Here is a 13336-nt window from a genome sequence, read left to right on the forward strand (position 1 = left end):
TACTAATTTGTAGTTTATTATCTCATATAGTATCCTCTTGAGGAATTTATTACATCCCATTTAAAGTTCAGAATTCACTTGGACAAAAAAAAATGAATGTTTCAGCTGGACGTGGTGCTATAAACCTGTAGTGCATACCTCCCAGCATCTAGGGACAGAGGTGGGAGAATAGCTTGGGCCCAGGAATTAAGGGTCAGCCTGGGCAACATAGCAAGTCTCTAGTCTCTGGAATTAAAAAAAAGAAACAAGTTTGATCATTATCCCTGTGAAATGTTGATGCTAACTGGGTGAAGACCACTTTGAATTAGAGAAAATTTTAAATTGAAGGTAGCTCAGAGTAGGCTAATAGATTCCTTGAAGATTCTTTTTTAATATAAATAGTACTTCTTTGATGTCTTTAAGGATAGTTTTAAAGTTTACTTGTGGATTTTTGTAACATACTTTCTTTAACCTTATTTACAGTTGTGCCATTTTAGATTGCTAAGTACTGGTGGAATTTACCCCACTACCTATTACAAATTGTAACCTAATAAAGTCCAAATTACGTAGCTTTTATGTACACATGAAATAAGTTTAGACAGAATAGTTTTTATATGAAAATTTTTCCCTCTCTGTTTCTCTAGGGTAATGTGTTTATGTATTATGGACTGTCTAATTTCTATCAAAACCATCGTCGTTACGTGAAATCTCGAGATGATAGTCAGCTAAATGGAGATTCTAGTGCTTTGCTTGTAAGTAAAATGATAAATATGAAAATATGATATCTGTAAAATAAGAATATGTGATAACTGTTCAGTTAGAATTGTTAAGATGAAATTAAAGTGTTGTCATTTATAGTTTGTATAGTGAGGATTTTTTTTTGCCCCCTGAGACGGAGTTTCACTTTGTCGCCCAGGCTGGAGTACAGTGGCACAGTCTCGGCTAACTGCAGCCTCCACCTCTCAGGTTCAAGCAATTCTGCCTCAGCCTCCTGAGTACCTGGAATTACAGGCGCATATCACCACGCCCAACTAATTTTTGTATTTTTAGTAGAGATGGGGTTTCAACATATTGGCCAGGCTGGTCTTGAACTCTTGACCTCATGATCCACCCACCTCGGCCTCCCACAGTGCTGGGATTACAGGCATGAGCCACTGTGCCCGGCCTGTATCATGAGGATTTTTAGTTAAAATATTTTTTCCTGGAATTTGCACAAATGTATTGATGCCCAGACTGGTTTGCAAATCTGTATGGACTAGGGGATCTTAATTTCTTTACTGTGGTTCAGTTTTTCAGTTTTCCATAGTAGTGGCTAGTGCCTAAGTATTTTTTTTTTTGAAACAGAGTCTCACTCTGTCGCCCAGACTAGAGTGCGGTGGCCTGACCTCGGCTCACTGCAACCTCTACCTCCTGGGTTCAAGTGATTCTCCTGCCTCAGCCTCCCGAGTATCTGGGATTACAGGTGCACACCACCAAGCCCGGCTAATTTTTGTATTTTTAGTAGGGACGGGGTTTCACCATGCTGACCAGGCTGGTCTCAAACTCTGGACCTCAGGTGATCCGCCCGCCTCGGCCTTCCAAAGTGCTGGGATTACATGGGTGAGCCATCGCCCGGCCCTAAGTATTTTATGTTACTGTTGCCAATGCAACACACATTCAGAGGCCCCGAGCAATGTAGGATTTCTGAGAATTGACGAATCTCTTAGAATACAATTTAGGACTATGTTGTGAGCAGCAGGGGCCTCCTAAACGTAAACTGTAACTGCTCTAGGTTGCCCTGATTGGTTTTATTGCTGATCATCAGTTCCTGATGTGTGGGATTTTAAGCAATACAAGTTTACTTAAAGATTCCTTGGTATACACAGGGTTCTGGTTAGGCCTATGATAGTTTGAATCTATGTGGGGTTTATTCCATTGGATCCAATCTTTAGCACTCAAATCCAGAGAAGATGATGTACTATGAGATACACCAAGTTTCTAGACCTTTCTGAATGTGTTTTTTTGGGATTATAGATTGTGTGTGTTCCAAAACCCCAGAAATGGTGGCTGATTTACAATTATTATTATTATTATTTTTTTTTGAGATGGAGTCTCGCTCTGTCACCCAGGCTGGAGTGCAGTGGCCGGATCTCAGCTCACTGCCAGCTCCTCCTCTCGGGTTCATGCCATTCTCCTGCCTCAGCCTCCCGAGTAGCTGGGATTACAGGCGCCCGCCACCTCGCCCGGCTAGTTTTTTGTATTTTTAGTAGAAACGGGGTTTCACCGTGTTAGCCAGGATGGTCTCGATCTCCTGACCTCGTGATCCGCCCGTCTCGGCCTCCCAAAGTGCTGGGATTACAGGCTTGAGCCACCGCGCCCGGCCTGATTTACAATTATTTTATTTACATATGTGCTCTGTTCACTGAGGGTAAAGAAAACTGAAACTGATTCTTTTCTTATAAACTGCAAGCAAAGATTTCAGGCCAGACCAGGAATTGATCAACTTTTTCTGTAAAGGGCCAGATATTATGTGTAAGGCCCTTTACAATCTGGCATCAGCCTCATTATCTTATATACTATCTTTAATACATTAAACAAGGCCTGGCTGCCCTGGGCCTTGTTTGCTGTTCCCTAACCATGCATTGTGACACAAGTCATCTGCTCATCTTGCCATTTAGCATTTCATTTATTTAGAATGCCATTTTTACTCTTTCCCTGGAGGTCTTCTCATCTCAAGGCCTGCTATTTTTCTAAGTGTCCTTCCATGCAAAAATGTGCTTCTTTACATATTTCATTTATTTTTTTGTTCCAAGTCACTACCACGTTTTGCTTTGATAAACAAATTGTGTCTCACATCATCCAATCCTCCTCTTTTCCAGGCCATTCTCATAGCAGCTGTAGTGATGTTTTTAAAAAGTATAAATATCACTTCACTACCTAAAATCTTTTAGTGGTCATATTAGCACTTGTAGTAAAATCTCAGGATGATCTGAGCTATGCATAATCCTCTTATCTCATCACATATCATCCTCCCTCTTGGCATGCTCTAGCTACATTCACCATTACCATCACAGAAATAAATTCTTCTTTAGTGGCATGTGGTGTTCTCTTTGCTTAAAACTCTCTTCTGTCTTCTCTTTACATGGCTGGCTCCTGGTCTTTTTTTATGTCTTAACTTAAATGATACCTCCTCCAGAGTCAAACTTTTCATTACCATAGATTCTAAAGCAGCTCCTCCTATCCTTTTTCCATTACATACTCACATGGCCTCTTCATAACACCTACTGTAATTTGTAATTACATATTTGCTTATCTGTTATCTTTCTTTTCAGCTATACTGTAAGCTCATGAAGGCAGGGAGCATGACTTTCTTTAATCACTGTTTACCAAGTGCCTGGCTAGTGCTTGCACATGGAAGGCATTTAATAAACATTTGCTGAATGAATGTAGACATCTTCATCCTGGCTCTTATTTCTTATGATAGTTGGTTTGTAAGGGTCTGCTTCCTCTGTTACATTTTGAGTTGCTTAAAAATAGGGATTGTATTCTTTTCATTTTTCTGTTTTTAGCACCTAGTATGGTACGTGCTACATATTAGGTACTCATCAAATAGCTTTTTTTTTTTTTTTTTTTGAGATGGAGTCTCACTACTCTGTCGCCTGGGCTGGAATGCAATGGTGTGATCTCAGCTCGCTGCAACCCCTGCCTCCCGGGTTCAAGCAGCCTCCTGAGTAGCTGGGATTACATGCGTGCGCCACCACGCCCAGCTAATTTTTGTATTTTTAGTAGAGATATGGTTTCACCATATTGTCCAGGCTGGTCTTGAACTCCTGACCTCGTGATCCACCAACCTCGGCCTCCCAAAGTGCTGAGATTACAGGCGTGAACCACTATGCCCGGCTTGTTTTTGTTTTTTTTTGAGACAGGGTTGACTTTGTCACCCAGACTGGAGTACAGTGGCATGACCTCTGCCCACTGCAACCTTCGCTTCCCAGACTCAAGCAAACCAGCCACCTCAGCCTCTCAAGTAGTTGGGACTAAAGGCGCACGCCACCATGCCTGGCTAATTTTTTTGTATTTTTGTAGAGGTGGGGTTTCCCCATGTTGCCCAGGCTTATCTTGAACACCTGAACTCAAGGGATCCTCCCGCCTTGGCTTCCCAAAGTGATGAAATTAGAGGCATTAGCCACCGCACCTGACCCTATAAAGTCAAATAGCTTTTGTAAGCCAGTTAATGCAAAGTACCTAGCATTGCTTAGTTTAGTACCTGACACATAGGTAGTAAATAATATTTTCCTTTATTTTAAAACTTCCTTAAGAATTTAGTGGCTAGCAGATATATTTGCCCTAATGTTAATAGCTTTATCAATACAGATGGTGTAGGGACCAAATAGCTGAGAAGTCAAATATTGAAGAGACTTTATGAGATACCTGCCACAGGCTTCCTTAGCCTTCTCTTATCTTTTCCATTCACACAAGTGCTTTTTTCCAGTCTAGACATGGAGAATATAGATGCAAGTCAAGGTTAGCTGGTAATGAAATAATCCTAAGAGGTCTAATTAGGGTCTTCTTAATTTCAAATTGAGATTATCTTGATATGTTTTATGTGTTTTGAGACATAGCTTAATGTGGCGGGAGGGTCCCAGCTCAGACAGACACCTAACCTCAGACTTGATACAATTTCTAGTTGAATCCCATAACTGCCACACCTCTTTAAGATCCTTAGTAGGGACTAAGTCAAAACCAAATCTGGACCACAGGCAAATGTTCTGCCTTGTGCGGCATTTTTGTTTTTCTTGTACCTGGATGCACAGTTTAAAGGTTGATATATTCTAGGAATCTGCACTAGACTCCTTCCTTCCTTTCTTAGATATAGGATTTAACCCCAAATCACAAAATTTGAGATTGTATAGTTGGACATGTTTATTTTGTGAAGCCCAGTTAAATTAAAGGAATTGCCCAAGGAACTAGAACTTCTAGCGTCTTTAGTTCCAGTTTAAGATTTTCTTGTATCACAACTGGATTGGCAATAGACCATTTCTTAATTTTTCTTGGGCAGAAAACCCTTTGTGGTAATTTTTCTGTGATAAGAAAATCAAAAAGATGTTTATTTGATATATGCATATATGACAAAACATATGCAAGTAAAGGTTATGTTAAAAGGTAAGACAGTAATGTTCAGAATACATTTTGAATATTTAAATGTGGTGTTATTTATAGCCTACTTACATTACAGACCTATGCATTACAAGTGAGGAAAATATAGGTGTTGAATTCTTAATCAGTAATTTAGGGATAGCTCATAATTTAGGGATAGCTCATAGTTCTCCCAAAGGCCTGGATAATAATTTCTCTTTTCTTTTCCTTCTAAAAACCAGAACCCCAGTAAGGAATGTGAGCCTTATCGAAGAAATGAAGACAAACCAATTGCTCCTTGTGGAGCTATTGCCAACAGCATGTTTAATGGTATGATATAGATACAAATATAGACATATATAATTAGGACAGTTTGCATAATTTCATTACAGATTTGATTAGTAAACATGAATGAAATTGAGAAACTCCAACATTTAAGACTAAATCGAGTATTGAATGGGGTATTATAATGCTTTGTGATTTTCTTTTGAGCATACTTATATTTTAGAATGGATTTCTGTCTCTGAGCAGAAAGAAGCAGAAACATTCTGCTAATCTTCGTATTTCATATAACTTAAAATAAAAGTCAGGCTGACCTTCCCACTGACTTTATTTTTGTCATTGAAAAGGAGCTATAATTGATCGTTTAGAGCAGCACTATCTGATAGAAAGATAATGTGAGCTGTAAATACAAGTCTTATAAGTAATTTTACAGTTTCTTTCTTTCTTTTTTTTTTCTTTTTCTTTTTCTGAGACAGAGTCTCGTTCTGTCACCCAGGCTGGAGTGCAGTGGCGTGATCTTGCTCACTGCAGCCTCTGCTTCCTGGGTTCAAGCATTCCTCTTGCCTCAACCTCCCCAGTAGCTGGGATTACAGGCGCCCACTACCACACCTGGCTGTATTTTTTGTATTTTTAGTAGAGATGGGGTTTCACCACATTGGTCAGACTGGTCTTGTACTCCTGACCTCGTGATCCACCCACCTTGGCCTCCCAGCATGCTGGGATTACAGGCGTGATCCACTGCGCCTGGCCTGGTAATTCTAAATTTTCTAATAGTCCTATTTAAAACTGTGAAAGAAACAAGTGAAATTAATTTTAGTGATACATTTTATGTAACACAATATATCTAAGATACTATTATTTCAGCATGTAATGCTGTATAAAAGTTGAGATACTTCATATTCTAATTTTTTATACTAAGTCTTTGATATCTGATGTGTATTGTACACTTACAGAACATACTCATTTGGACCAACCACATTTCAAAAGACTCAGTAGCCCTGTGTGCCTAGTGGCTGTTGTATTAGACAATGCAGATGGATAAATGGATAAGCAAGAAGCAATTAGGGATGCATTATTGGAAGGAAGGAAGGAAAGGTAGATTTACCTTGCAATTATAGTTGGCTTAATATTAAAACATTTGATCTTAGTGCATGTCAGCTAGCCTATGGGTAGGTGAATTAGAACTCTGTTAAGGGAAGAGAAGTCCATCTAGCATTATAAAGTTACCATAGTTAATCCACATAGGAATAAAGAACAAATGTGAATCATATGCCTACTCTGTCACAACCACTTTTGGAAGAAAATACCAGGTCCTTATTTCTCACAGAGTTAAGCAGATGCTATGAGTTTTCAAGAGATATTTAGTAATGTCTTCCTTTTCTTGTGTTTAGATACATTAGAATTGTTTCTTATTGGCAATGATTCTTATCCTGTACCTATCACTTTGAAAAAGAAAGGTATTGCTTGGTGGACAGATAAAAATGTGAAATTCAGAAATCCCCCTGGAGGAGACAACCTGGAAGAACGATTTAAAGGTAAAACATTACTAATATCCCTTAAAAAATTAAACTAGGAGTTGTAATGAAGTATTTAAAATTTTCTGTCTTCAGAATCTTAAAGTTTATGCTTTGAAAAAAACAATTTTTCTTTCCTCACCTTCATACCAAGTTAGGTAAATGTTCTAATGTACTAAAATTCTAAAGGAAATGTATACTTTTAATTATGAATTCAGTTTCTGTGGTGTCTTATAAGCATTTCAGCTATAATATTTTAAAATTGCAGCAAAGCTTCTTTTGAATAAACCCCTATTTATTATCCAAATTTATTTGTTTCTCTGTCACTTTAATTTCACAATGTAATATTTTGTCTTCTCATCCCTTCCCCACTCCTTTTAAGGTACAACAAAGCCTGTGAACTGGCTTAAACCAGTTTACATGCTGGATTCTGACCCAGATAATAATGGATTCATAAATGAGGATTTTATTGTTTGGATGCGTACTGCAGCATTACCTACTTTTCGCAAGTTGTATCGTCTTATAGAAAGGAAAAGTGATTTACACCCAACATTACCAGCTGGACGATACTCTTTGAATATCACATACAGTATCCTTTTTTGGCTGGGTATACAGATTCATAGAGCTTGAAAGGAGTCTACTCCAACCTTATATGTGTTATGTGGCATGTTACCTTGGGATTTAGTTTTGGGATCTACATTTTTACAAAAGTATGTGTGGTATATGCGAGAATGTATTTTAAAATTTATATCTTCTAGTAATGTTTTCAATTTGCATATACTTGGTACTGGGGTTTGAAGTATATTGTTTGGTAAATTACTTAAAGTGTAGGTGATTGATTTATTAACAAGCTAGGTATTTTTAAAAGGGAGATTGTAATTGGGCTTAATGTAAAGGCCAATGAGAGTACCTAATATTGGGAGTTGAGTGGTACTGGGCTGTTTTAATATATGTGTTTTTAGATATTAAAAATCAATGGATGTGTTAATTTGTATCAATGTAATTGTTTATAATTTTGATCTATTGGTAGTATCAAAACTCAAAACATTTTATTATTAGCTGTTTTATTCCACATTAATAAGTTCATATTCAGTGCTGATAAATAACATTTATTCCACTCTATGTGTTAACACTGTGCTGAGTGTTCTCTGCTCATTATTTAATTCAGGCAGCAGCATATCTCCCCATTATAGACCAGAATACAGGAATATCGAGCACTTAAGTAACTTACCTGACTTTACACAGGTAATAATAATGAGTTGGGGTTCATAACCAGGCTGTTGACTCCAAAAGCCATAATTTTACTCTCAGCTACCAACATAGGCTGCATCTCCGCTAGTTCACTCGGTTACACCAACCCATATCTGCATAGATGCAGTCTTTATTAGGAGGGAAATAGTAATTTCTTTTATTCTGACCAAAGTCTTTACATCTTTTAATCTGGAGCCTATATTTTACATACACTGTGAGTGAAGAGATCTCCCAATGCTAGAATCTTAAATGTTTGCTGATCTTTGCATTTTTTATTTTCATAATCCAAATGAGTCATAATCCAAGTGAGTTTTGGTTTTAAAATGGATTAGTAAATGGTTAAATTAATAGACCCAATTTCAAAATAAGGTTTTTTTTGGATTCTAGTCTCTTGATATTGCACCTGAATACACAATTAAATATGGCCTGCTATGGCAAGCTAAAAGTGACCAAGTTTTTGAAACTAAATCCACATTGGAGCAGTTTTGGACAGACAGACCCAGTTCAAGCGCTGGTTTCTAGAACATTATCCTGAGGAGATAGTCAAACTAGAGAGCAGCTCTGTTAAAATTAGCATCCAGAAAATCTCTAGAGAGTAAGGGCACATTTAGCAACCTGTAGCCTAGGGCACAATGAAGGGAAGTCTGTGAAGCACTGAGGAATTCTTAGTTGATAGATAATTGCCACACAGGAATTCTGCAGCAGGGTCCCAACTTTGAAAGAACTATCTAAAGGAATGCATGATATATGGCAGATTGAGAAGACTTGATAAGACAGAAATTTGGACCTGCAAAACATCAAGGGTTAATTATCAAAATTGGGCATACGGTGGGAACTGAAGACTTCTAGAATGAAGGCAGAAACCTGTTTCTTTAGGGTTGGGATACTAGAGAGAGACTAGCATGGGCAATTTGATACTGTATCCCATAGAATGTTGAGTTAGCTAGAGGTCTTAAAATCATTCCTGCCTTAGTTTAGGGTTGATTTAAGAAGTTAGCAGAACCGAACCTGCCATTGGGAGTTAGGGACCCATAGGGACCCATCTGTGGGGATGGAGAGTTGGAGAAACTAGAGAAACAGATAGGGCCTAACCCTACATTCAAAAGATGCTTTTGAAAAAGTTGTAAACTTTTTACATGGAGACTTGGTTCTGGCTTCTTCGCTACCTTACCTCTTGCAAAATTCTACAACTGGTCCATGTAGATAATTCATCTAGTATACTGGTGCCCTATTTCCTAAATCTCCTTAACAGCCCACCCTTCACTTCCACCGTTAGCTATCAGCTGTGTCACAGAATGGGTTTTACCATTGCTCTAAATCAGCAAGTTAAAACTTTGTTATGCTTTTTGACCTTTTGCTCAGAGCCTTTTCTCTCATAACTACACTCTTGCTACATGTGCTGTTTGAGCTCACAGAGACTTCTAGTCCCTGATTTTTCCATTTTCTCCTGGTCTGTCAGTCTCCTTGTGTGGGCTTCATTGTTCACTTGAAGTATTTTTTTCACGTTACATTCCTTTGAGGCCTTTTACCCCTTCCATGTAATGAGAGCAAAAGCACCCAAGAAACTACGTAACCTTTACATTTTGTTTGTTTTGGTAAAATATTTTGGCTTTTACTACTGACATTTAATTTGCTAAATCAGTCTTTCAAGATAATATTTTCTGTGTGTGTGTGATTTAGAACATAGGAGTAAGGTACCTGTATATCCTAGAATTACGCAAATGAATTACCAACAATTAAATGGCAACTTTTAAAATTGTATTTTAAACATCAAGTAACCAGAGATGGAAAAATCTTCCTATACCCCCTTCAGATTACCCTGTACATTATTTTGATGGGCGAAAACGGATGATCTTGAGCACTATTTCATGGATGGGAGGAAAAAATCCATTTTTGGGGATTGCTTACATCGCTGTTGGATCCATCTCCTTCCTTCTGGGAGTTGTACTGCTAGTAATTAATCATAAATATAGAAACAGTAGTAATACAGCTGACATTACCATTTAATTTTATATTATGAAAGCAAATCACCTGCATGTGCATCAAGGCCAGTCCTATTCAACCTAGCTTTCGAATGCTGATGTCTGGTTAGTATGTCATTTTGAAGTTGGCACATAACTTTTCTAAAAAAAAGCAGTCTTTGTTGTTTGCTTCTTCCCTATGGATGACTTCCGAAAATATATGACGGGTATAAAAAAATTAGCTATATTGATCATATCAACACTGTAATTGCTGAAGTGGCATTCTAATGTTTGCTTTTTATTGGGACAGGCCACATGATGCGTAGAGCCTCTTTCATGTGACTTGTGTCTACTGCTTAAATCTTTATGCTGTGTTGATGATATTATATTGACATATGATGCTATATATGTGTATGTATTTTGTGGAGAAAGGGATTACAAGTATGAGTATAATGACTTGCTAACCTTTCAGGATTCAGAGAAAGATGAAGAAAGACCATATCTAAATAATATACTTCATTGTTTTCATGTGTATAAATGCTTAAAATACCATCTTTGTTGAGGTGGTTCATGTATCCAGTTTATCCAGTACAGTTATTTGTCAAGCTTAGCTTTGATTTCAAAGGACATGCTTACCTTATCTAGCATAAGAATTAATGCTCATGTCTGCAGTGGTTGGGTAGGTCCTGCTTAGGAGAATTAAAAAATCCCTCTTTCCATTTGGTTAAATGTTGCAGTCAGGAACCCCAACTCACTTGGAATGTTTTTATATGTAATCATTTCCCTTGAAGCTTATGCTTTATAAGGGAAGAAAGAATTCAGGTGATATGGGAAAACTGTTTGGCAGAGCTTCATCTTCTGCCTCAACTGTAAACCACATGTAAATGCTTAATGGAGACTGTTTTCATTCTTGTGATATTTAACATTCAGAAAATTACTTCAGCTTTGGAAATACCTCAGGCTGTTTTTATTTTGCAGGTAAATGTTTTGACTTAAGTACTAATATTCCAGAAATTTTTGAAAGCAGTAACCTTAATTTCCTATGTATTTCATTCCACTTTTGCATATAGGTCAAATAGCAATGTGTATGCACAGTCTCTTTAGTTAATGCACCAATTGTTTTGATTGATTTTCCTAAGACATACTTTAAAAAGATGTTCTGTAAATTTCCTAATTAAATTATGGGGATTTTGGAGTATGTACATGATAAATTATAATATGTATATGGGTGAAGTTATTTTATTTTTTCCTAACTGGAATTATTTTAATATTCCTTATTGAATAAATGCTGTAACTTGTTTGCTATGGAACTTATTCTTAAAGTTCTAGTTAAAAATAATTTTTCCACATGCATGAAAATGTATGTATTAATCAGAGGTGGCTTGATTATATTGAAATTGCTTTTTTGTTGTTTTTTGTTTTTTACTGAAATAACTCATGTTTGTGTAGAAGAATGCCTGTTTATTCAGAGTTTATATTTTCCTTCAGTTATATTTTAAATCAAAAGGCCTGGGTAATGTATACTTTTGATTAATATATACTTTTTTAAAAAAACAAAAAGCAATGTAATGGTTAATAGTAGAAATGTGCCACACTTTTCAAGTTTTATATAACATATGAAATTCAGTTAAAAGAATGTGTATTTCATAATGACTTTTAACTGGTAAAAATATTACTTGCACGAAGTACTTGATGTATGGTTATCCTGAAATTTTGGAGTATTTGGTGCGTTCTTTGTCTAAAAATAGTCTTTGTTTTGTCAGTCCTTCAGAATGTTATTTATTCTGAAAATTGTCCCTCTTGCACTTGGCAGTTTATTTTCTGGGATACATTGTTGGGGGAGCGGGGTTTCGCCAGTCTTTCCAGATTGAGTCTGTGCTGTTTAAGGAGGACTACCATCCTGCGACTCTTTTTCTAATTGGGGCACAGAGAGAATGTCAGTAAAGAAAAGTTGAAGAGCCCTTTCAGCACTTTCTCATCTGTGGAGAAGATAGAATCTTAAAATACATTTGGAGTTTTATCTGTTTTACAAGTGCATTGATGGCCTAAGTTCCTCCTATTTTCTGCTATTTGATCTCTAAGGAACTCCTGTTGCTAAATATGAAGAGTATGGAACATTCATATGATCTCTGTGAAGCATGGTGGGAGGGAGGACATTTCTTTCTCTTATAGGCTTTATGCTCAAATGTCATAGTCACCTTTCAAAGAATCATGTTGCATTTTAAATGCACCCAGCTTAAGTAGAAGGCATTGAAGGATGCATTAATTTTAACTTATGAAAATATTATGACTTATGAAAAGATTCCCAGTTGAAGAAATTATTCAGTAAGTAAAAGCTAAGAAATTTCATTGAAATCATAAGGCAGTTTAAGCATAAATTGATAAAAATAGCTGTGTACTACTAATTAATAGAAAATCTTTCAACCAAGAGAAAAGTCAAGTGAATATCATTTGTTTATTGGCTAGTGAGTTTCTTTGTAACCTTGATTTTATTAAGTAATATTCAGTTAGTATGTCCTATGTTAATAAACATGAACAAAATTAATTTTGCTATGTTCAGGTGTCTTGATGAAATAACAACGCCCCAGTGTTGTTGCTTATGTTTAGCACTAAATTTTAACACAGGGTCAGTGAGTCCAGGTTTTAACTTCTTCATGCCTGGATGGGATGAAATGTAATTCATTGTTAAATTAATGCATATTTGTATTTATTAATCACTGTGACAACATTAACCATCTGTTCTTACCAGGAAGTGGTCAGATTATCATCTGAGTTACAGTTAGACTGGCTAAGTTTGGTATTAGATCAAGGGGAATGTCCAGTAAACAGAGAGGTAAGGATGATGAAAATAATGAAGTGGGGTACACAGGAAAAACCTGACTAGTGAGGAAGAGCAGCTGAGAGATAGGGTCAGTGAATGTGGTTCAGCCTGCTACCTCTCCTGTCTTCATAGAAACATTGCCTTAGAATTATTGTATGACACTTTTTTTGTTGGTTAAGCTGTAAAGTTTTGTTCTTTGTGAACATGGGTATTTTGAGGGGAGGGTGGAAGGAGTAAGGAAGTGCTCCTTTTATGAGAATTTCGATGCATGAGTGTCTGTTGTAGGGTTTGGATGATCTAGTAAAGTGTTTTGGAACCCCTTTTTATCCCATGCACCGTTCGGTAAACATAAAAATCACAATTCTGCTAATGTCATTTGGAACTTCAAAATAAATATCTTGTCTAAAAACAAA

The 13336-nt window shown here is 36.9% G+C and overlaps 1 protein-coding gene across 2 annotated transcripts in view; it reads left to right on the top strand.

Annotated features, from left to right (window-relative positions):
• Positions 1 to 13336, top strand: part of TMEM30A (transmembrane protein 30A) — a 32934-nt gene extending 19598 nt beyond the window's left edge. For both annotated transcript variants that reach the window (XM_011942941.1, XM_011942944.1), the window contains 5 exons: positions 624 to 731; positions 5337 to 5424; positions 6768 to 6911; positions 7273 to 7479; positions 9955 to 13336. In XM_011942941.1, the coding sequence (XP_011798331.1) occupies positions 624 to 731; positions 5337 to 5424; positions 6768 to 6911; positions 7273 to 7479; positions 9955 to 10148 (741 nt within the window). In that variant the 3' untranslated portion in view covers positions 10149 to 13336. The remainder of the gene's footprint in view (positions 1 to 623; positions 732 to 5336; positions 5425 to 6767; positions 6912 to 7272; positions 7480 to 9954) is intronic.

This window comes from Colobus angolensis, unplaced genomic scaffold (assembly GCF_000951035.1).
Source record: "Colobus angolensis palliatus isolate OR3802 unplaced genomic scaffold, Cang.pa_1.0 Scaffold213, whole genome shotgun sequence".
Taxonomy (NCBI): Eukaryota; Metazoa; Chordata; class Mammalia; order Primates; family Cercopithecidae; genus Colobus; species Colobus angolensis.